The following is a 21,174-nucleotide window of genomic DNA, read 5'->3' as shown; positions in this document are numbered from 1 at the left end:
CCAGGCCTCACTCAGGCATTGTTTATCTAGAAGCTAGATCTTGGTAACATTGCTAAAGATCATTAGGGTCCAAACCACATCTCATGAAGTTTAATTGAGGAAGTCCTGACTGCATTGCATCCCTCAAGCATCATTAGTGAGCACACCTTGAATGATCACTTTTTGAAAATGATCACTGATAGTGTAAAGGACGTATCATGATGGATTTTAATGGTAGAGGTAGACACCTGCAGGGTGCAACGTGAATTCATTCAACCTGATATTTCTCTGAGTTAGAGCGTCATTTTCAGATAGTACAGCTCGGAAACTGTGAGCTAAGTGTGCCTTCTTTAGCCTCTTTCCAGCCAGCATTTAAGTAAATACTGAGCCTGGACCCCAGATGACTTTTAAACATGGCTGAAAGCAGCTACAAATATTTTCGTGTGGGCACTGCTGTTCTGCGCCTCCTGCCATTCTAGGTCATTAGTGTGCCTCTGTTAACCAAGCGTAGTTTGTTGCTTCAGATAATTGCCAAGCATCTGCTGAACTGTTTTTCAAAGTTGCAGAGATGGAGCGAAGCATCAACTGGAGTCCACCCTGTAAACACATTGAATTCTAAATATCTCCTCAATACAGAATTTCTCAGAGACAATAGCCCTCACTAACAGAAAATGGAAAGAAAAAGTGACATGATGCCAGCATTCCCGATTATTATGGTCAAAGGTTGCAACACTTTCAATGGAACAGTGTGTAACATACAGTGATGCTGCAGGAATGGAAAACTCTTCAGACAAACATTATCTACTGTGTGTCACTCAGTGCCTGGCAGGGATGCTGGTAGGAATTAAGTTAGGGTGCTGGCTAACCAGTGTTTAATTTGTAAAATATTGAGTGCCAGGGCTCTGACCGGGAGGTCACTGCAGCTTGCACCACCCATCGCCCTTGTCATCTCTGCGAAAACAGCTATTAACTATGTCTCTCACATGTAAATGCGACAGTTCAGATTCCGTTGTTCTGCTCATCTCTAAATCAGATGACCAGCGCCACCATGTGGTAGACTGTTCTAAGTAGGGTTTTGACAATTAGGGCCCGAGCACCTGAAACCAATTAAGTGCCAGTGCTGAGCACCGGAAAGCACCGGCTCAAATGAAGCACTGTGGCTAACGACAGTGAGTAGTACCAAAAGGACAAAGTCGACCATGGCACTTGTAGGCGTGAGTGTCCTTGCTCACTATATGACCAGCCCGGAATATGTGTAGTACAGGTTGTACAAATATCACAGTGTCTTACGTACGCAGGCAGTTCTGGAAAGGCTAAATAGTTGTCCAGCGGGGCTTTTATTTGTTTTGTGAGAGTCCTCAAGCCTCTCTGCCTATTCGCTTCACTGGATGCAAAATCACAGATCGCCCGTGGTTTCCATTTGTTTAACCAGCCACATAAACTTCCTCTTCTTTGAGTTGGTCAAACATAATTCTCGTTTGTTGGTTACAGGTACATAACTGTGCCACTCAGTGTTATAAGTGGAGAAGCATGTGCAGGCGGCAGTAGACTGCTGTGGGAGCTTGTCAACATGTCCGGATGTGTTGCGGCTTGCAGCTCTGCAGGATGCTTTGCAGCATTAAGGATTTAACAAGGGGCCTTGCAAAGTTTAAACCTCACCATAGAGGTCAGGAGGCTTCACCCATCTCATAGGAAGATAACTTTTCCTAACTTTACCCTCCATTACCTAAGGAAAACTTTAGCATGCTCTGTCCCTCTTATGCTGAGGACTTGCAGCCATGGATTATTCCATCCACTGTGGGTGGGAAGCAGCAATCAGGTAAGGCTAGGGACAGGGCCAGACATGAGGATTATATGAGCGTTGGGGTGTATTGGAGCCTTCAGGTTTGGGCAGGCCCCTTGTGGTAAGGGGAACAAGCATTGGCATAACCAAATGCTCCGGCCTTTTGGACCTTATAAGTTGTTAAATATGCAAAATATTATCCTGGCCACAATACCTTTATTTTTTATGTGTGTTGGTGGTGTCTTTTGCTTTAGGCATCAAATGGCCAACTTCTAACTTGCACTGCCACTGAAACGGCAGATTAAGCTAAAAATCCCATATTGATGAAAAAAACACCTACACGTGATGGACACTGGTAAACACAGCGAGACATGAGAAACGAAATATGGATAATGAAGGGCGTCAGTGGTGTCACACATCCATGTAAGTAGCAAGGAAAGGCATAGATATATATACAAGCCAAGTGCTGTGAAGCCTGCTTGTTACACAATGGCAGCAGAGCAAAGAAGGCTCTAACCTTTTGTGACAGTAAGATGTAGTATGTAAGTGGGTGGTTAGCATAAAAATTGCAAAAAAGCAAAAGGGTCAGAATGTACTCTGAAAAAAAAAGTGATCCACGTTGTAAGCGTTTGTCCTCAGAAACTTAAGATATAGTTTGTTGTCATGAAAAGTGACAAAGGTAACCTTCCAACATGGCTTCTCTTATTTTAAATTCACTTTTATAAAGCAACACTGAGTAAAGTGAACAGAGAGAGCAAGTTTACTTGCTGCTATATAGGGGATTGGTTACTATCTAGTTCAAAACAGTTTATTAGGTCAAGCCTGGGCAACACATGTAATTGCATTTATATTTATATAGTGCTTACTACCCCTGACGAGGCGTCAAAGCGCTTGTTCGGCAAGTGGCACGCTACTATGGGACCCATAGAGGATTAGTGTTGAATTAGTATAGTGAAACATGTAAGTACATTCTTATTGTTGGATAGGTTAGTCAGTTATTTGGATTCCCAATTGTGTTTGCTACAATTATTGGAATAAGTTGTATTATTTGTATTAATTGTTCTGTATTCAATTACTGAGAAAGCAATTCTTATCCCGACAGAACCAACATTATCTCTAAAAATTCAAACCCAGGTTCTGAGGGGCACTAGGTCACCCCATTATACCAGACGCTTATTTAGATTGTAAGCACTATTTTCTTTAACCCTGTGTACGCGGCTGGAATTCCCCCACGGTACAGGCGAATTTTACGCGTGCGCAAATTGGACGGCCCCTGGCCGTCCGGCGCACACACCAAACGTGACGTCGGACGGATGGGGGCCGTCCGCATGCAAGGGGTTAATGAGTTTCTCCTACTACAGGCACAGCATGATTTCCTGCAACATTCAGCGCACCATGCGCGCTTTCACTTTCCAAGCAGCAAGGGACAATGGTGGCCGCTTCTTTGAAGTGAAATAGGTCTCACATTTACAAGAGTTTGTGCTATTTGCTTTGTAAATGACAATGCCTTTTATTTATGTGTTAATTATCAAAACAGATACATAAAAGGCATTGTCATTTCAATAACAATAGCTTAAATTCTTGCAAATACGAGACCGATTGCAATGCAAATGCATGTTTTTGCTTAAGTACCAGAGACACAACAGTTACAGCAAATGTAGCTTGATATGTACATCAAGTAATCTGGGAGGTTGCCAACTCGGTTCCAATCTCTATTTGAAGTTCTAGAGCCAGTGATTCAGGGCAATTCATGCCATGTTAACACAATAACAAAACACACATTTGCAAGTGTTGCAGATCTTTACAGCTAGTCGTTGGTATCGAAATAGATGTGAGTGCATGGTAATTGGTTTCCATGGCAAAGATATTCTTAAGGCATAAAAAAGAACACATTTGTCCTTTAGACCCATCTGATGTAAGTTTTTCTACAATGAACAACCGTAAATTAGCAAGTGGCCAGAGGGTTAAATAGTTTGTAGGATACCCTAAAAAGAGAAATTATTTAAAAAAAAAAGGCTACAACACTATTTAACGCACAATACAACCGAGTCTTTTTGTAAAGTTTATGTGAAAAATGTATTTGTAGCGCTCCTCATATACATAAAAGGTACTGTTTGGTTACCACTCGGGTTGATGCATTTTTTTTGCCAAAAGAACTACATTCTATGACAATCTTTAAATTTTTTGCATTCCTTGATCATTTTTTTCTTCGCCTTTTTGAGTGCACAGCATTAGCTCCTGTTCATAAATCCATGTCATCTGCAAACTTGTTCCCAATGCCGATACAACTTTGCTCTTCATCTGAAACACCTAAATTGGTATGAAGCAATTAGACTCGTACTGACCGGAAGCTGACTCAGCATTTGCCTTGCAGACCTCAGAATGTGAGGTCACATTGCACTGCTAATGCCTGCACTCAGATCTGAAAATCCAGAAGAGAAAGCTTTGAAAGAGGCAAAAAGAAGTTGCTGACATTCACCCCTCCCCTGCTGGTGACGAAACCGCTCCGTCACCAGTCGCGGTCGCACTGTGCTGATGACGGAGCGGTTCCGTCACGGCCCAATCGGCACACCTGTGCAGCGCGGATTCCGCGCCTGCGCTGAGCGTTCCATTAAGCGGGCGGGGCTGTGACGGAACCGCTCTGTCATGAGCACAGCGTGACCACGGCTGGTGATGGAGCGGTTCCATCACCAGCATGGGCTCGCCGTGCGGCTCCCCCGCCCCCTTAGCGCTGCGGCGGAATAGCCGCCGCAGCGAAGGGGTTAATTGCGGCCATAATAGAAAAGTAAATACAAGTATTTTTTTTTAAAACATGACTTTCAAATTTAAAAGCCAATAGGCATAAAACCTGCAAAGGAAGAACGTAAATTAATTTGTTAGATAAATAAAATAAACGTACAAGGGACTTGAGGAAAGCATTGTACATACTGCCACCCAGTAGCTTGCAAATTCAAAGTGTTCCTAGCAATAGCAAAGTCCCCGTAAAATATGTTTAAGTTACAAATATCTGTACTAAAACCAGATCAAGCTTCGCAATCGTGAAGCATACCGAAAAGTAACTGCAAGCAATATTTAAAAGCGTAACTCTGAAATGTAAAAGGCATAAAACCCGCAAAAGAAGTAACTTAAACTGTTACAAGAAAAAACAAGCTTTTACAATGCAAAAGGTCTCGCACTTGCAAGACTTTGAGCTACTGGCATTGTAAATGACAAACCTTTTATCTATGTGTTGGTTTTCCAAACAGATTAATAAAAGGCATTGTCATATAGAATGCCAATAGCTTAAAATTTCGCAAATGCGATTCCTATTTTATTGCAAATGCTTGTTACACTCAGGGTGAAAACAAAAAACGTCAACTCTGCAATAGTACAACCAGTCACTGCCTTTGATATAACTTCAAAGAGACTAATTTTTCAGTTTTATGTAGCGCAAACTTAGAGCGCTTTACATGAGCCCCAGTTACATTACACAAGGCGGGGCATATTCATTTTTGAATCGCAGGATGTTGAGCCGTGAGGCTCGAACCGGTTTTCTCAGCTCGAAGGTCGGCTCCTCTAATCTTACCACAACCTCGCCCACAAGAGCCAGTCACATTTTCAGTATTATATGCAGCAAAGTCATAGTTGCTGCTTATTTATCTTATGCAACTTACGACCATTGACAAAGCCAATAGTCCTGCCTTGTTGTAGGTATGATGTAACTTGTGTGATATATCTGGATCAATGGACAGATGGAGCAAAATACCAGTGGGGCTTCATACTATGCAAAGTGCAGATTTTTAGCTTTGTTTTAAGCCACACCCTTAATTACAGTGGCCACGGCCCTATGATATACACCCCCCAGTTTAATCTCTTATTATGAGTGCTGCACGTGATCTCTTCCCCCGCTGGGCCACCCCCTCCTGGGTGGCTCCTGCTGCCCTCGCCCCCTTCATCTTGGTGTCTGAGACTTCTGTGGTTAGCCTGCCCACCCCTACCTCCCCCTGCAGTGACTTTACACCCCGGGCCTTTGAAAGGGGTGTAGATAGGGACGGAGCACCCCACTGAAGGTGGTTGGGATTTACTTGACGCTATTCTAGCACTGGTGCCATGCATCACACGTGCAAAGACGGCCCTACTTGCCAGTCACAGAAGCTTCTATCTCAACGTATCAGTGTAAATTCAAACACCCAGATGCCAGCAACTGAATCTAGTAGAAATGGGCGGGGTAGGGCTGGGTTAAGGTCACTTTCACTCAGAAAGAGACTGGGAGGGGTGGTGGGACTGAAGAAGCCTGGTGCTGCCGCATGTGTATCAAGGCTGCAGCTGACCATCCCCGGCACCCCAAGCTTTGATGAGGAAATCCCATAAAGGTTGCTAATCTCAGTTTATCTGATGGGGGAGGCAAGTCTTACACTTTGCCGAGCTGCGATAGCAGAGGGGCCGCTCTTGCAGATGCCCATTTGTCCTCTACCTGCCTGGCGGCCAGAGTCTACTTATGCCGCGCTTAGTCTTAAAGTTGAAAAAAGCAAAAACAAATTGAGCTTTTGGGGCACCGTGCTCAGTGTTAGTTTAAAAACATAAATAAACCAAGCCCGGTGTCCTTGAAGCGGGTGCCGCGCTCCGTGTTGTTCGGGCGCGTGCACTAGGAAAGTGAAAGCATGCCATGTGCGCGTTATGCTTAAACGACGGGAGCCGTACATATGCACATCGCCTGTCTGGGTGCGTGCACATCTCCTGTCCCCATTCCGCCGAAAAATCGACAACAATAGATCTCGCCAAGGCGCACAGCACATGTGCTGCGTCGCTAGGCAAGACCTAAAAACACATGTTCAGGGGGATTGAGGAAAACTTTATACATACTGCCACCTACTGTTTTGCAAAAACAAAGTATTTTTAGTAATAACAAAGTACACAATCAATATGTCTGAGATGAAAAATATGTGTCCTAAAACCAGATAAAGTGCAGCGATCACGAAGCGAGCACCATGTTGAGGATGAAAACAAAACACGACCACTGATGAGATGAACAAAATTTGCACTAAAACCAGATGCAGTGCAGCGATAGTGAAGCTTGCACTGCGTTGAGAATGAAAACCAACCATGACCACAGATGGGAAGAGCTCGTAACAATTTAAAATAAGCCAGCGCATGAAGTAAATATTAACACTTCTCACTACGCGAGCATGGGCAGGCCAACAATAAAAAGAGTGCTCCAAAAGCATGAAGAGTAAGAGCATAAGTAACAGACTAAGTATCAGAGGCAGTCCGTATGGGAGGTTATAAAGGTGCAAAAGGAGGGACTAGTAAGCCATTTCAACAATCAAAAGCTAGAATTTATGAAGGACAGTAAGAGGAGCCAATAGAAACATGCATTTGCAATGTAATAGGTCTCGCATTAGTGAGAGTTTAAGCTATTGACATTGTAAAATGACAATGCATTTTATTTATGTTTTAAAAATCAAAACATAAATAAAAGGCATTGTCATTTACAATGTCAATAGCTCAAGCTCGCGCAAAAGTGAGACCTACTGCATTGCTGATGCTTGTTTAATATTACTGCGGCTAACAGGGGAGCTGGGGTTAGTTGCTGGTGTTGCTGCTGGAGGAATTAAGGATACCAGGTTGGGGTTTGCGTGAAATATTAAGAAGTCTCAGCCACTCAAGCTTGGGGACTGCTTGACACATTTCCCATGTGCCTATGCTTCAGACTGAAGGAGTCTGCATCGTCTCACTAACAACGGTTATTGACGTAATGGGATTTATATATGTTTTGAAAATGATTTACGCAATGGCCACTAGGTGGCGATAACAGATAAAATAGCGATCCACTCTATGGTTTCCCGGAAACACACCCTCGTAAACATTTAGGAAATTACCTGTGTTATGTATTCATGATGTGAAATTGAGGCATTTAGATTATCTTTTTAATTTATTTTCTTTTGATTGAGCAGGATATACAATGAAAAAACTCACTAATGTAGACATTAAAAAAGACCTAGCGAGAGAAAGTAGATGAAACTGTAATGAAAGTTAGAAAACAATACATCTAACGCAGCAGATACTACAAGCAATTCCCAAGTTCCTCCATTAAAGTTTAAACGCCTCTCGGTTTCTCAATTTGATTTCAATATGTAACACAGAAATAGCTCCTAATAACAGTATTGTTTTATCAGAATTTTCAGAATAAATCTAGGACCTAAAGTGCTTCAATACTAGTAGTGCACAATCAAGCCATTTGTCTTATAAATGATCAACAGCGAGCACCATTGTCCCGGGCTGCTTTGAAAGTGAAAGCGCGCATGGCATGCTGAATGTTGCAGGAAAGAATGTCGTGCCTGGCCTGCAGTAGGAGAAAATATTTAAAGAAAATAGTGCTTACAGATTAAAAAAGACCATCGTGTAACAACCGAAGTAAAAGCACCAGGCCTCATTGGAGGTTCGAAATGAAGACAACACGATACTAAGGAGGGACTAACAAGCCTATTAACTAATCAGAAGCCAGCATTTACGAAGGACAATGATTCAAGCCAATGACAAATATGGGCTGGGAGTGGGCAGGGCTTCTATTCCATGCTCCAATACAGCATGGCTCGCAGAGCAGCGCATGCACTGCCCAGACTCGACCTAAAAATGTGAGGTCCTTGAAGCACATATTCCTGCAACAGTATGCCTAGCAGTAGGGCTCGAGTCGGAGGTACACGCAGGTACACGGCGTCCCCCCACTCTTTTCTCAGGGTGGACGCCGTCCCCCCTGCGAAGAAGTTGGGCCCCACAGAAATATGCTGAACTTGTCCCGGTGTAATTTCCGGATACCGGAACACATAGCAGCGCCTGCTCATTGTCTGCTTTCCATTCCCAGCAGCAACGTGCAGGCAGGGAGGGGGCTTTTTTCACCTCCAGCTGGGCCGAAGTTAAGGGGCTATCCGGCATGCTTTTGTTTGTATATATATGCTGACTGGAGGCCGCCTGGAACCTTACATTTATATGTAAATGTCACAGAGGGAAACAAAGGCACACAGCTTGCCTTCTCTTCACAGGTACTTAAGAGAGGCCTGCTTTTGCCCATGTTCTGTCCCTGTAAATAAATGCAGACACTGTAAGATTGTCAGATGGGTTAGTCTGTTCTAGTATTTACACAAATAATTTAAATAGCACTGTTTTATTTCTTTTATAGCGCTACCTCGTGATATCATGAGGTCCTTTGCATATTGTCTTACTTGGTCAGTCCCCCCACTTCTTTAGATAGGACTTGTGCCCTGCCTAGCAGAGTCACCCATGTGCTGCCTAGTCTCGACCTAAAAACTGGAAAAAAATGGACTTGCTTTGCCATAGAGAAACAGGGGTGGGGCTCAGACTTGTGGCATGGGTATGCTTCGGTTAAGGGCTCCAACACAGAACCAGTGTAGAGCAGCAACAGTCTATTTGTGGCTACTTGTGGTAGTAGAATTAGAATACAACCACTAGAAAGGGACGATTTAGCTGGATTTGTTTTCATTTTTTAAAGAAGAAAACATTGAAAGATTTGCAAGTTCTGAATCATCCTTCACACACTTTTAGATTTAACCAATCTTCCTACTTATGTTATGAAAATAAGTATTTCTTACTTTTTGATGGTTGTGTTTGCGAGGCAACCAATAATATTTATATATAGGAGTTTAAAAAACATTATTTATTTAAAATAAACAGGATTCACATAATGTTGCTTCCTGTGATATCCTCTTGGGTTAGAGGCCATGTGAAATATCTTCCCTCCTATGATGATTCTAATGAAATTATCCCTGTGGTCAGCATGGTTTATATGTGCATTTAACCCCTTAGCTGTGGCGGCTATTCCACCGCAGCGCTAAGGGGGAGGCGGGGCCGCGCGGCGCTCTCGTACTCATGACAGAACCGCTACGTCACGGCCCTCGGGTGGGCTTTACTTGAGACGGAACGGTTCCGTCACGGCCCGCCCGCTCTTTAGAACGTCAGCGCAGGTGCGAAATTCGTGCCGCGCAGGTGCGGCGAGCGGGCCCTGACGGAACCGTTCCGTCACCAGCACAGCCCACCGAGGCTCGTGACGAAACGGTTCCGTCACAAGCACGGAAAGGGTTAAACATTTGAGACAATGACGCAATAGTTGGTATATGCAAAACCTCATTCAGTTTGTATGGCTTCTCATTTTACTTTTTCTTGCAGAAATTGCAGCGGGAGACCAATCCTAGACCTTTTAATGAAACAATAAGCCAGGTATTCGAGACCATTTCTGGAGATTCTGACTTTCCGGAGATCAGCCCATACAAGTGTAGAAGATGTGCTGTGGTTGGAAATTCCGGGAATCTGAGGGATTCGGGCTATGGAATATGGATTGACGGCCATGACCTTGTTTTGCGGTGAGTAACTAAGCTTTGTATATATTGTTGCTTGTTGGCTTCTAAAAAGTGATGCTGTGGGAAGACGTATATGGCACCAATAATATGGGGTGGATTTATCAACAAATCACACCTCGGATAAGAAAAAGACTGGATACTGAGCAAGCCTAATAGGATGTATAGAACAAAGAATGTCAGCGGGAGGCTCTGCATACTAAAAAGGTGGAAGATCTTTTGAAGGAACACACATAGTGTAACAACACACGAAAAAACACGAATAGTTGCTGGTACTTCCTGAGGCGGAAGCCGGGAAGCGTGAAGGATATTTTAACATTTTAATAATATTGTGCTCGAAAATTTTATATTGTTGTATGTCTATTCTGAATTCGATTTGGGAATTGCAGAATCGCTATTGCCGAGGGGACTCTGCTGGAATCCTACTTACCCCAGCATTTCAGGTCTCACAGCCGAATATGTGCTGTTAGGGCCGATATTTTTCTGTGGCTGCCATCTTGGGTGTAGGACGCCGGTTGCGCTCCAGCAGCCTGGCCCCTCCTGACCTTTCCCTAATATAAATGACTACGGACAGGCGCAGCGGGCGCGCCGGCCCGTCCGCGCCAGGACAGGGCCAAGGGCCTCACCCCCTGCCCAAAAAGTTTCCATCTGTAATTTGCACTATAGTAGCGCGACGCTGTGATCCAATTGCCCCTAGGTTAGTTGCCAATGTAAACAATTCTCATTTGATGATGCTCCTGATCCCTGTATTAAGACTTGTGCTTACTGTTCCTTTTCATTGGATACTAGTCTTGGTACCAGGGAAACTGATTTTTCATCGGGGCAGAACATAAAAAAAAATCTTACATCCAAGCTGCACTTATTAATGCCAGGTCAATGTGTAAACATAAAGAAGAGATAGCGGAATTAATTAGTATTAACAATTTAGATCTGCTATTTATAACCGAGACCTGGACTAACCCTTCATCAGATCCAGATTTAATAATAGCAGTCCCAGAAGGTTATAATATCTTAAGACAAGATAGGGTTCTTAAAATAGGTGGTGGTATAGCGATTATATACCGCCAAAACCTGGTAACCACCATAAATCAAGTCCCTACCTCAACCTGTGAGACCATGCTCTTTTCAATTGTATTGGGACCATCACAGCGTTTCAAAGGTATCTTGTTATATCGGCCACCGGGCAGTAAAGCTTCTTTTCTAGCCTTCATCACTGATATAATGGAATCACTAGCGACAGATAATACCACTACTATATTGGGTGATTTCAATTTTCCGCTAGTGGATCTGTCTGATAGAGATACAACCACTCTTCTCTCAGACCTACAATCCCTGGATCTTACACAACGGGTTCTTGAAAGAACCTACAATGCAGGTCACACGTTGGACGGACTGTTCACGAATGTTGGAAATGTTAAACTCAAAAATGTATTGCCTCTGGCCTGGTCAGACCATCATGCGATTTTTTTTTTTTACATCTCTATAGACAGTCCTCCTTCGGTTCAAAGGGTGACACATATTAACACCATGTTCAAATAAAGACAGACATGTAGGAATCGAGAAAGACAGTGGAGAAAAGCATATTTCTGTTGGATCTTTCCACAACCCAGCTCACACCACGGAAGCGAGGATGGCCCCAGCCCTCTACCCTCACTCGAATCGCCACACGCACTCTTATACAGCGTGACCGCGACCCGAGCCAAGGGAGAGGGTAGGAAAATAATAAACCAAAGAAAGAGTAACGTCCAGGCTCTCTCTAAGATTCAGCTAGGCAGCCCTGCAAACAGTGTGTAACGGTCTTTTTTCCTGCAGTCAGAAGAGAAAAGAAAACACAGAAAAGAAACAGATCAATACCTCAATGCCCAGTGTTCTCTCCTCTGCATCCCTATCTCCAACCCTGGAAAATGCCCAACACACCCCAATTCCCTTCTTACTTGTATGTCCAGCTGATAATGCCAAAAGAGAGCGAGAGTCCAGCAATTCCAGAAATGATTGACTCCAAAATATCAGACGTTATTCAAATTAAGGGGAAAAAGTCATTCATCTGACACAAAAAACCCCTGACAAAAACGAGTATTCCAAACAACTACACTATTCTCAAACAAAAAGCATTCTATCTGTGGCCACAGACTAATAGCGCTTCCACAGGGAAAACGTTTCAGACGAGGTAAAAGCACCCTTGAAAACTCTTCCCAGCGCTTATACAAAAACGTACCTCGGGTACTCAAATAACCCGGAAATCCGATCTTCAGTGGCTCCCTCTATGTAGAGGAAAACCGTCGAGCCCAAAAGTGCATGAAAAACACAGTATTTTCCCCAGTTCGTGATCGCGCATATAGACGCGAATGCTCCGCTTACGCGTCCCGTGAGGTAGACTCGAACGGGAAGGCGTCTGATGTTACACCCAGCCGGGCCGCCGATCCGAAGCCTCGTCCAGCGAAACGCCGCCTCAGGAAGGTCGCGTTGAACAGCAGAGCTCCTTTCCATGCGCACACGTACAAAACACTAATCCCAATCCAGGCTCTGAACCAAGGAAAAACGCCAACCGGGTTAGAAATCAAGCACCGAGACAAGGTGCCGGGGTTTCTTTATCAACTTGAGAAGGAAGGGGGCGGGGCTACCAGAAACAAGGAAACAGAGGGAGGACACCGGGGATATTCAGAGAAACGACAACAGAGGACAGGAAAGGCTGACTAAATCCTAACAATTTGCCGGAAATGAAGGCAATATACAAAAATAAACTTGTGATATATAAACAAATGATTATCAAAGCAAAGGGTACATATTACTCTGCTCAAATAGAACGAGTCAAAAACTCTAATAAGCAACTTTTTCAAGTTGTTAATAAACTGTCTAAACTACCTTTGCAAACGACCCCACTGCCCACACAAGGACTCTGTAATCATCTAGCTGATCATTTTTATGGGAAAGTTAATGACATATACACTAACTTCTCAGCGCATATCAATAAAGGTCTTGCGGTCCCTCCTACCAACGACTTCAAGCCTACATTTAAGACCTTTCAAGAGGTCGAAATGTCCCAGGTTAAGGATATCATGGCCTTAGTCAAGTCTGGCTCAGTTAAGGACCCATGCCCACCTGCAAATCTCTTCCCTGTGGCAAACATTGTAGTTGCTTCTTTTACGGAACTATTTAATTCTATGTTCCTTACTGGTATCTACCCAGCCATATGGAAAAACACATTATTAAAACCCCTCCTAAAGAAATCTCATTTAGACCCGGAGGATGTTAACAATTATAGACCTATTGCAAGTCTGCCCTTTGCAACCAAGGTGGTCGAAAAATTGATGAATACACAAATATCCCATTATATTGAACACCATTCTTTACTGGATGACACCCAATTTGGCTTTCGCCAAGTGCATAGTACAGAAACAGCTCTGATTAAGGCCACAGACGAAATAAGAACTATTCTGAACCAGGGTGGGTCAGCTGTCCTCATTTTGTTGGACCTGTCGGCAGCCTTTGACACGGTCGATCATAACATCTTGATCGACCATGTCAATTCCATGAGCATTCAGGATAGAGCGGGAGATCTGCTACACTCCTTTCTCTCCGAACGCTCCCAGATGGTCATGTTGGGCAAATACCATTCTGCTCAGATGACCTTACCATGTGGCGTCCCGCAAGGCTCATCCCTGAGTCCATTGCTTTTCAACATCTATGTAATGGACTTAGCAAGAATCATCAAGCTACATGGGATGAGCCTAACATCCTATGCTGACTACACTCAATTTTATTGCTAGCGATAAAAAACAACGGAGAGAGAGTGGCAGCCAATTTTCAACAAGGTATGCTCGCCATCAGCAAATGGATGACAGAGAACTGCCTTAAGCTTAATTCCGAAAAAACTGAGGTTATGGTTTTTGGCAAGCTCTGTCCCATCTGGTCCAGCTCCTGGTGGCCTGCTGACTTAGGTTCTCTTCCTATTCCAGTCGCCAAGGTGAAAAATCTTGGAGTTATTCTGGACGACAAGCTCATGTTTTCTGCTCATGCAAACACCATTGCATCTGCCTCCTTTTATAAAATTAAAATCATCAAAAACATTCTACCTTACCTACCTCCTTGTTCAGGCAGGACATTGATCACTGCCTTTGTAGTGTCCTCCTTAGACTATTGCAACGGGCTGTTTATGAACACCCAACAGAAAATGATTCGTAAATTGCAATCGGTGCAGAATGCAGCCGCTAGAATGCTCTCAGCCACTCCCAAGTTCATGCCTATTGCTCATGTAATAAAAAGCTTTCACTGGCTCACTGTGAAAAACAGAATAAAATTCAAGGCCTTGTGCATTGCTTATAAAGCAACTCGCAATCAAGGACCTCGCTTTCTGTTACACGCCCTATCATTTCATGTCCCTAATCGACCATTACGGTCTGCAAATGCCTTTTTGATGTTCGTTCCTAGAACCAGAACGGCTTCTTGGGGTGACAGACGTTTCTTAGTATCCACCACAAAATTATGGAACTCATAGGACTTGGATGTGCGATCCTCACAATCTTTGATTTCTCGCAGAAAAATCAAAACATGGTTATTTAACAAATAATTACTCCGCTGTTCGCTTTCTAGAGTCCTAGTTTACTGTTACTAGCGCCGAAACGCCCTTGGGCATTTGTGCGCTCTATAAGTTTCATTAAATAAATAAATAAATACTGTACAAAGTAATGAGTGAAAGAAAATGGCTGAATAGCTTATTTTAGTGAGTGAGATAGCATTGGGGTATGAGAAAAATAACATAGTGCCAGCAAATATTTTTTCCAATTTTAAATGAATTGTACTTTTAGTGCCTAAAAAGAGAACTTTCCAAAAACACACACCACGTTGTTCTAAAAAAAGTTACATTGCTTTCTTTATAATCACATTTTTTTCCGACACGTTACGATAGAGAATTGGTAACCTGAATAACAAATGGCTATAGCTTAGCTTTAAGCCATTGTTCAAACACAACCTAAAGACAACTGGGCGGAGTTCTCTATTTCACTATGTCCCACAGTCCCATCTGCTGAGGCAACAGGTTTCTCTTATAATGGTCTTTAGAAATTTAAGGTAATGTCTAGCAAGATTTCGTCCTTAGTTGATGGGATAAATGTATTGCACAGAAATAGAGGTGGGATAGAGCTAATTCACTATTTAATAATTTTATTTTAGATGTGTATGTTTTGTTCTGGCTCGTTGTTTGTGAATCAAAATTATATTGGAAGAAAATTTAGGAATAACCTCCTACTCGATTCAAATACTTGGCTAGGTTTTCAAAAGAATATTACTTTCTTTCTTTTCCATGTCCATAAATGAAGAATGTGCATAGTTTCAAGCAACAGTTTTAGTTTCAAAGTTAAATTTCCCTCAAATATCCTTCACATCTTTACATAAACAGTGGATTGAACAATGCAGTCACCAAGGCTAGCATATATTGCTTTAGATTTCTTTATTTTGACCTCACAAATATACTGTGACCGCAAAAGTGAAGAAGCTACAATGAACAAATATTACCATTAACTAAGACATCAATTAATTTGTGTCAGAGGAAACACATGTTCCAATGTGCAGGCCATGATATTGTCTAATATCGCATGGAAAATGCTGTGGTCGTTGATTTCAATACATGTGTACTGCAACATTTTGAGTCCGTCTTTATTTTAGCATCTTGACTGCTCACCAGGGTCAAAATGTAAATAACATTTCCCTTCTACTTGCCTCTCTGGCTCCCACTAACACTTTGCTGTTAAAAACCATTGACCTGGTGGACTGTCTACCATTAGTTCACAGTGACCCTCACCTTGCCCTATTTGGCATTCATCACTGCATTTTCACTGCCCAGGATTCCATACAAAGGCAGACCAACGATTCATTGGGGTTGACCTAAAAAGCAGGGACTTGACCAAAGTATAGGCCAAAATACAAAAGACCATTCTTAGGTATACTCAATGAAAAGCATGCTTCTCCCGTATCTCCAGCCTCATGAAGCAAACAAAACTTCTCTTTGACAGATAATAAAAATTCAGAACTGTAAAAAGCATGAACTCGACATTAGTCTATACTTAGGAGAACCTCGAAGCTTCACCAATTCGAATGGAGATGCAGGGCAACCCTTACTGTCAGCATTGAACGCTAAAACACAAATTGCTAGTACAAAAACTAGAAAATGCAGGAATTTAGGGAATGGTTCTGAATTAGATAAAATTTTAAATCATTGACAGAGTGCAAGTTGTCACTTACACACCGTTCTACTCATTCACCACGTCTCAACAGTCTCACCACTCCTTTTTAGCACATAGCTGACATCACTTACAGACCTTGTCAGTTTAATATTAAAGCAATACATCATTGTCAAAATATCAACCTGCAAAGCTAATGCATACACTACATCAGCTACCACAATATCAAAAAGGTAAGTAGATGTGAATCTACATTTATCTATATACATTCATTCACAACACAGAAGTAGTCAATATAGTGGCTGTGATATTTTAGAAGGCTAGTACTTCAGCCACAATATTGTAGCATATGAGCATCAGCTCCTTCAAGATTATCTGCTATATCTAGGTTGATATTACCTCCTTCATCCTAAACCTCACAAACCTTGAGGACTTGCCTGTCCGAAATACAACACTGGATGCTAAGAAACCATCTTAATCTTAACTCAAGTGTGGTATATGCACCAAACATCATTCTATATTCACTTGCCCCTCTGAGCTAGGAGAACACTAAATACTTCAAAGACTTGAGGAACCTCAGCATGATCATAGACTTAAACTTCTCACTCCAAACCATCATATAGTAGCCAGGGATGCTTTCATTGCTTTGAAAACTCCAGGGTGTCTTCCCTTATGTAGGCCTTTCTCACGGCATTCCATCATCAATAGCCTAGTGTTGTCATGTTTTGATGATGTAAATGCATCAGTCTTTTAGATAATCTGAGTGTCTAGCTACAACAAATTAAGAATGCAAAGTCAGACAAGCCCTGAGCAGGGTGAACTACATTATCTAGGTCCTCCAGAACCTAGGCTGGTCACAAATACCAACACGAATCTCTTTCACAGCCCTCTGCATCGCATATCCTGTGAGCCAGTGCACAGGATCCGTCTTCTTGCAGACAAATATGGTCACATAACGGTGGCAGCTAGTTACATGTTAAAAGTAGTGAGCCTACGGGTAAAGGACAAACAATTTTGACTGATGGATTAGATTGCCTATGACATTTTCAGCAATATCCAGACTGCCAATGAGTACAATATCCAAGATTTCTACTGTGTCTGCATGTAACTAAACACATACCTCTGCAATGAAAAACATTCATGTGCTGATATTCATCAGGTCTTTCATGGGAAGCCCAATTCAGTAAAATGCAACATGAGTAGACGTCTTACATGAAGGATTTACAGGGTGCTGCACATTTAATCTGTGCAACGGGATTTAGCAAGCCTATTACAGTCATGGCGTGTTGTAGAATTCTTCCCCGTTCTACTGAGGCCCCGTTGGCAGCTCGGTCTCTGCGTGTGTATGCTGAGCAGCAGTAGCAGATGGGAGTCAGTAGATAGGCCAGATGTAGAAAGTATGGTGAGCCATCCTCGGCGAGGCTAATAGTCTAGCATCGATAGGTCTGAGAGATAACGACTGCTGCTGGAATTGTGGCAAAGAGAAGGGAGACCTCGCACACCTCATCTTCCATTGCAGCAAGGTCAGCAAATTCTGGGGAAAGGTGTTCGACTTTACTAACAAAGCCCTAGGCTGCACTCTGAAACCAGAATGTGCAACTATAACCACAGCACACATCACTACAGACATAACCACACAACAAGACAGAAACCTTCTAGAATGACGACTGCAACAAAAACAGTGCTGGCCAAATGGAAAGAAACAACCAAGGCCACTTTCAAAGGGTGGTTGAACTGGGTGACGTATCTAAAAGGGGCTGACAACACTGCACTGAGACACACACCCTGGAGAAGCCTAATAGAGAGATGTGGTCAACTTTAGACAGATTCCTAAACCTGTTTAAACCACCATAAACGGCTTACTGACACTACACCAGTCGGAATCACCCTCAGAGGCCGGCGATCAGTCACCAACCATCAGCCAAACGCATATGTGTTATATGTTATGTTATATGTTAAAACTGGTAAAATGGTCGAAAACTATCGACCGACACGCTCAATGTTAAATGTTTGCAAGCCTACCGGGAGATAAAGCGGAGACCGTTTAAATCAAACGCTCGTCCACACTCGAACAATCGAACAATGGCGCGACACTAAAGGAAAATAATGCCCGAGCGTGTTAATCAGCGAAAACCGCTAACTGTTATATGTAAAGTGTATCTCTGTACATTCTCAAAAAAACTAATACAAATATTATTTAAAAAAAACAAACTGGGAAGGCCTTGACCTAAATGGATACAGCTTCATCTGAAGTGCCCTTAAAAAGATAAATGGAGAGCAAAGTGAAGCACCAGCTTTCTCTGATGCTGAACCTTCTGTTTTGAGTGTTAACAGTCCAGTTTGCTTGTTTTCTATCTTAGAAACATTATGACTTAAACACTCAGATTTCACTGACTCGCCCCACTTTGGACATCTTGGTGTCATCCTGGTAAAGTCCTCCAGCTAGGCTCCTGTGAACCAGGCCTGAAAACCTTCATACATAATTCGTTGTGTATTTTGCTTTCTGTACTGTAGTGGATAGCCTTTTCACTGAGGGAACTACACATTAGCAGACTCAGCATGGACATTTACCTGAGTAAGCTTGGAGCGTAGTAAGAAAAGGGTGAAGATATGAAGTAGAAAGGGTAAAGGTGTCCTCTTTCTTGCAGTCCCTTCCTTGAGTTTCAGCTCCAGAGCTCATCACCTTCACCTCCTGGTCGTCCCCCATATCAAACTCTGCAGATCTGGAGGCCGGAGATTTGCATACCTGGTCCCTAAACTCTGGAACTCCTTTCCTCTCTCTGTTAAAACCTCTAATTCTCTTATTCTTTTCCGTAAATCCTTAAAAACATGGCTCTTCCCTCAATCCAGCTAAGTTCCTCTGTCCCCTCTGCATTTGACCAGCGCCAGGAAACCCACGGTGACAGTGCGCTTTACAAGCACCCCTTAACATAACATAACATAACATCGCAGCTTAAACACTGTACCCAGATGAAATTACGGATGTAGTGGCAGCGGCAAATGCGATCTTTACTTCTCGCTCTTTGTAAGGAACTGATTGCCCCTCTTTTCTCTAAGCATACTACTTCCCTTCATTCAAAGCAGAGATCATTGTAATTTTACTTTTTGTAGGAACCATAACTGCTGTGCATTTTGCAAATTGCAATAATCTGTAATCTTGGGTTCGAGGCATATGGGCTGCAGATGGTACATTATGAATAGATCGCCATCTGGTGTTGGGCTCGGATGATTGCACTTTGTTTTTCTCTTGGAGAGTCTTTTGTATCTTGGTGACTCCTCCCTTGGTTGGTAATGCGCATGGGCATCGGCTCCATCCTTAGATTGTTTTTTTTCCGCCATCGGGTTCGGATGAGGATCGAGACGCTCCAGATCAACTTCAGAGAAAAGTGATTTATCGGCGCGTATTCCCTTTCCAATTCGACGGTATTGTTATCGAACGCGTTTCATTTCCATTCCGACGCTTTACGAATTCAAAATCGAAGAGAAAAAACTTTGATCTACGTCGACGAACAGGAGGCCCTTCTCGACGCAGTCAAGCCCGGGGTCCATGGAAAGGACTCCATTCAAAAAATGTCCAACGTGTGGTGCTAAGTTCCCACACGAGGACCTACACGAGGTGTGCAACCTCTGTCTATCACCTGAACACGAATCCAGGGACTGCGAAGCCTGCGCAGCATTCTCCTCCAAGCTAACGATTAGAAATCGTCGAGCTAGAAGACACAAGGTTTCCAGAATGCAGTCGGAGGCGATCCCGGAGCTGTTCGGAGACGAGCAAATCGAGGAAGAAGAGGATCAGTTGGGGTCGGAAGGGGACCAGTCGGATGTTGAAGAACTCGACGTGCAACAAACCGTGAGTGACGACGTCCCCTTACCGAAAAACCGACCCCGTGCGGTAACGACCCCGCCTTCAAGCCCGGTCAAACCGCAGAAAAAAGTTTTTGACGCCCCGCCCTCGGGCCCGGCAACGAAACCGAAACTGAAACCGAAACACTCGGCCTCCCACCATGTCGGATCCGAGAAAAGGTCGACATCGACTTCGACACCGAAGCTCCATACAAAGGAAGTCTCGGTATCGAAACATTCCATGTCGAAACAGAAACATGATTCGTCGTCCAAGACTCACTCGATACCTAGGAAGTCGGAATCGAGTAGACACTCGGTGCCGAAAACACCGAACACTGACGATCGAAAACATAAGCACCTTTCGGAACCAGGACCTTCGGTACCGATTCAGGAGCAACAGACAGATCCCAAACAAAAGATTTTGTTTATCGATCCGCAAACTGGCAAAGTAGTGACGAAGAAGAGGAAGAATGAACAGACAGAAGATAAATCTCTTCCTTCAAAAAAGAGAACACTGAGGACAAATACAACTCCTCCTGCTTCTCCTCAACCTAAAGTCACACCCTCTTCTCCTATTCCTCACACTATGCCAAATATTCCTACACCTTCCACACCAAGACCAGTTACACCTCAGTATGATGTAGACAGTGATCCAGAGGAGGGAGAACCTCAAGGGGATGATGAAACCATCCCAGATGAGGATGACCCATGGGAAAATTATGACGTAGGGTCAGATGAGGACAACGACCCGGAGTTATATCCCTCTAAGCCTTCACCACCTGATGATAACACAGGGTTTGTACAGCTCATTAATAGGGCAGCAAAATATCATAAAGTAGATATACATACAGAACCTCAAATAGAGGATTTCCTGTTAGAGACGCTACCTTATGCACAAAGAACATCAGGTACTCTTCCTATGTTGAAGGGTCTTCTCAGTCACACAGAAGAAATATTCAAAGACCCAGTGAGGGCTAGGGTGTTAAACCCAAGAATTGATAAAAAATATAAGGCGGCTCCAAAGGATCCAATATTTATCAAAGGG

General features: G+C 43.2%; 1 protein-coding gene across 2 annotated transcripts in view; it reads left to right on the top strand.

Moving 5' to 3' along the window:
* Nucleotides 1-21,174, top strand: part of LOC147724708 (CMP-N-acetylneuraminate-beta-galactosamide-alpha-2,3-sialyltransferase 1-like) — a 237,309-nt gene that overhangs the window by 149,754 nt on the left and 66,381 nt on the right. For both annotated transcript variants that reach the window (XM_086966251.1, XM_086966252.1), the window contains exon 3: nucleotides 9,923-10,116. In XM_086966251.1, the coding sequence (XP_086822377.1) occupies nucleotides 9,923-10,116 (194 nt within the window). The remainder of the gene's footprint in view (nucleotides 1-9,922; nucleotides 10,117-21,174) is intronic.

The sequence above is a fragment of the Lissotriton vulgaris genome, chromosome 4_1 (genome assembly GCF_964263255.1).
Source record: "Lissotriton vulgaris chromosome 4_1, aLisVul1.2, whole genome shotgun sequence".
NCBI classification, from domain to species: Eukaryota; Metazoa; Chordata; class Amphibia; order Caudata; family Salamandridae; genus Lissotriton; species Lissotriton vulgaris.
The sequence above is the reverse complement of the archived record's forward strand: the minus strand, read 5'-3'. Positions and strand labels throughout refer to the sequence as shown.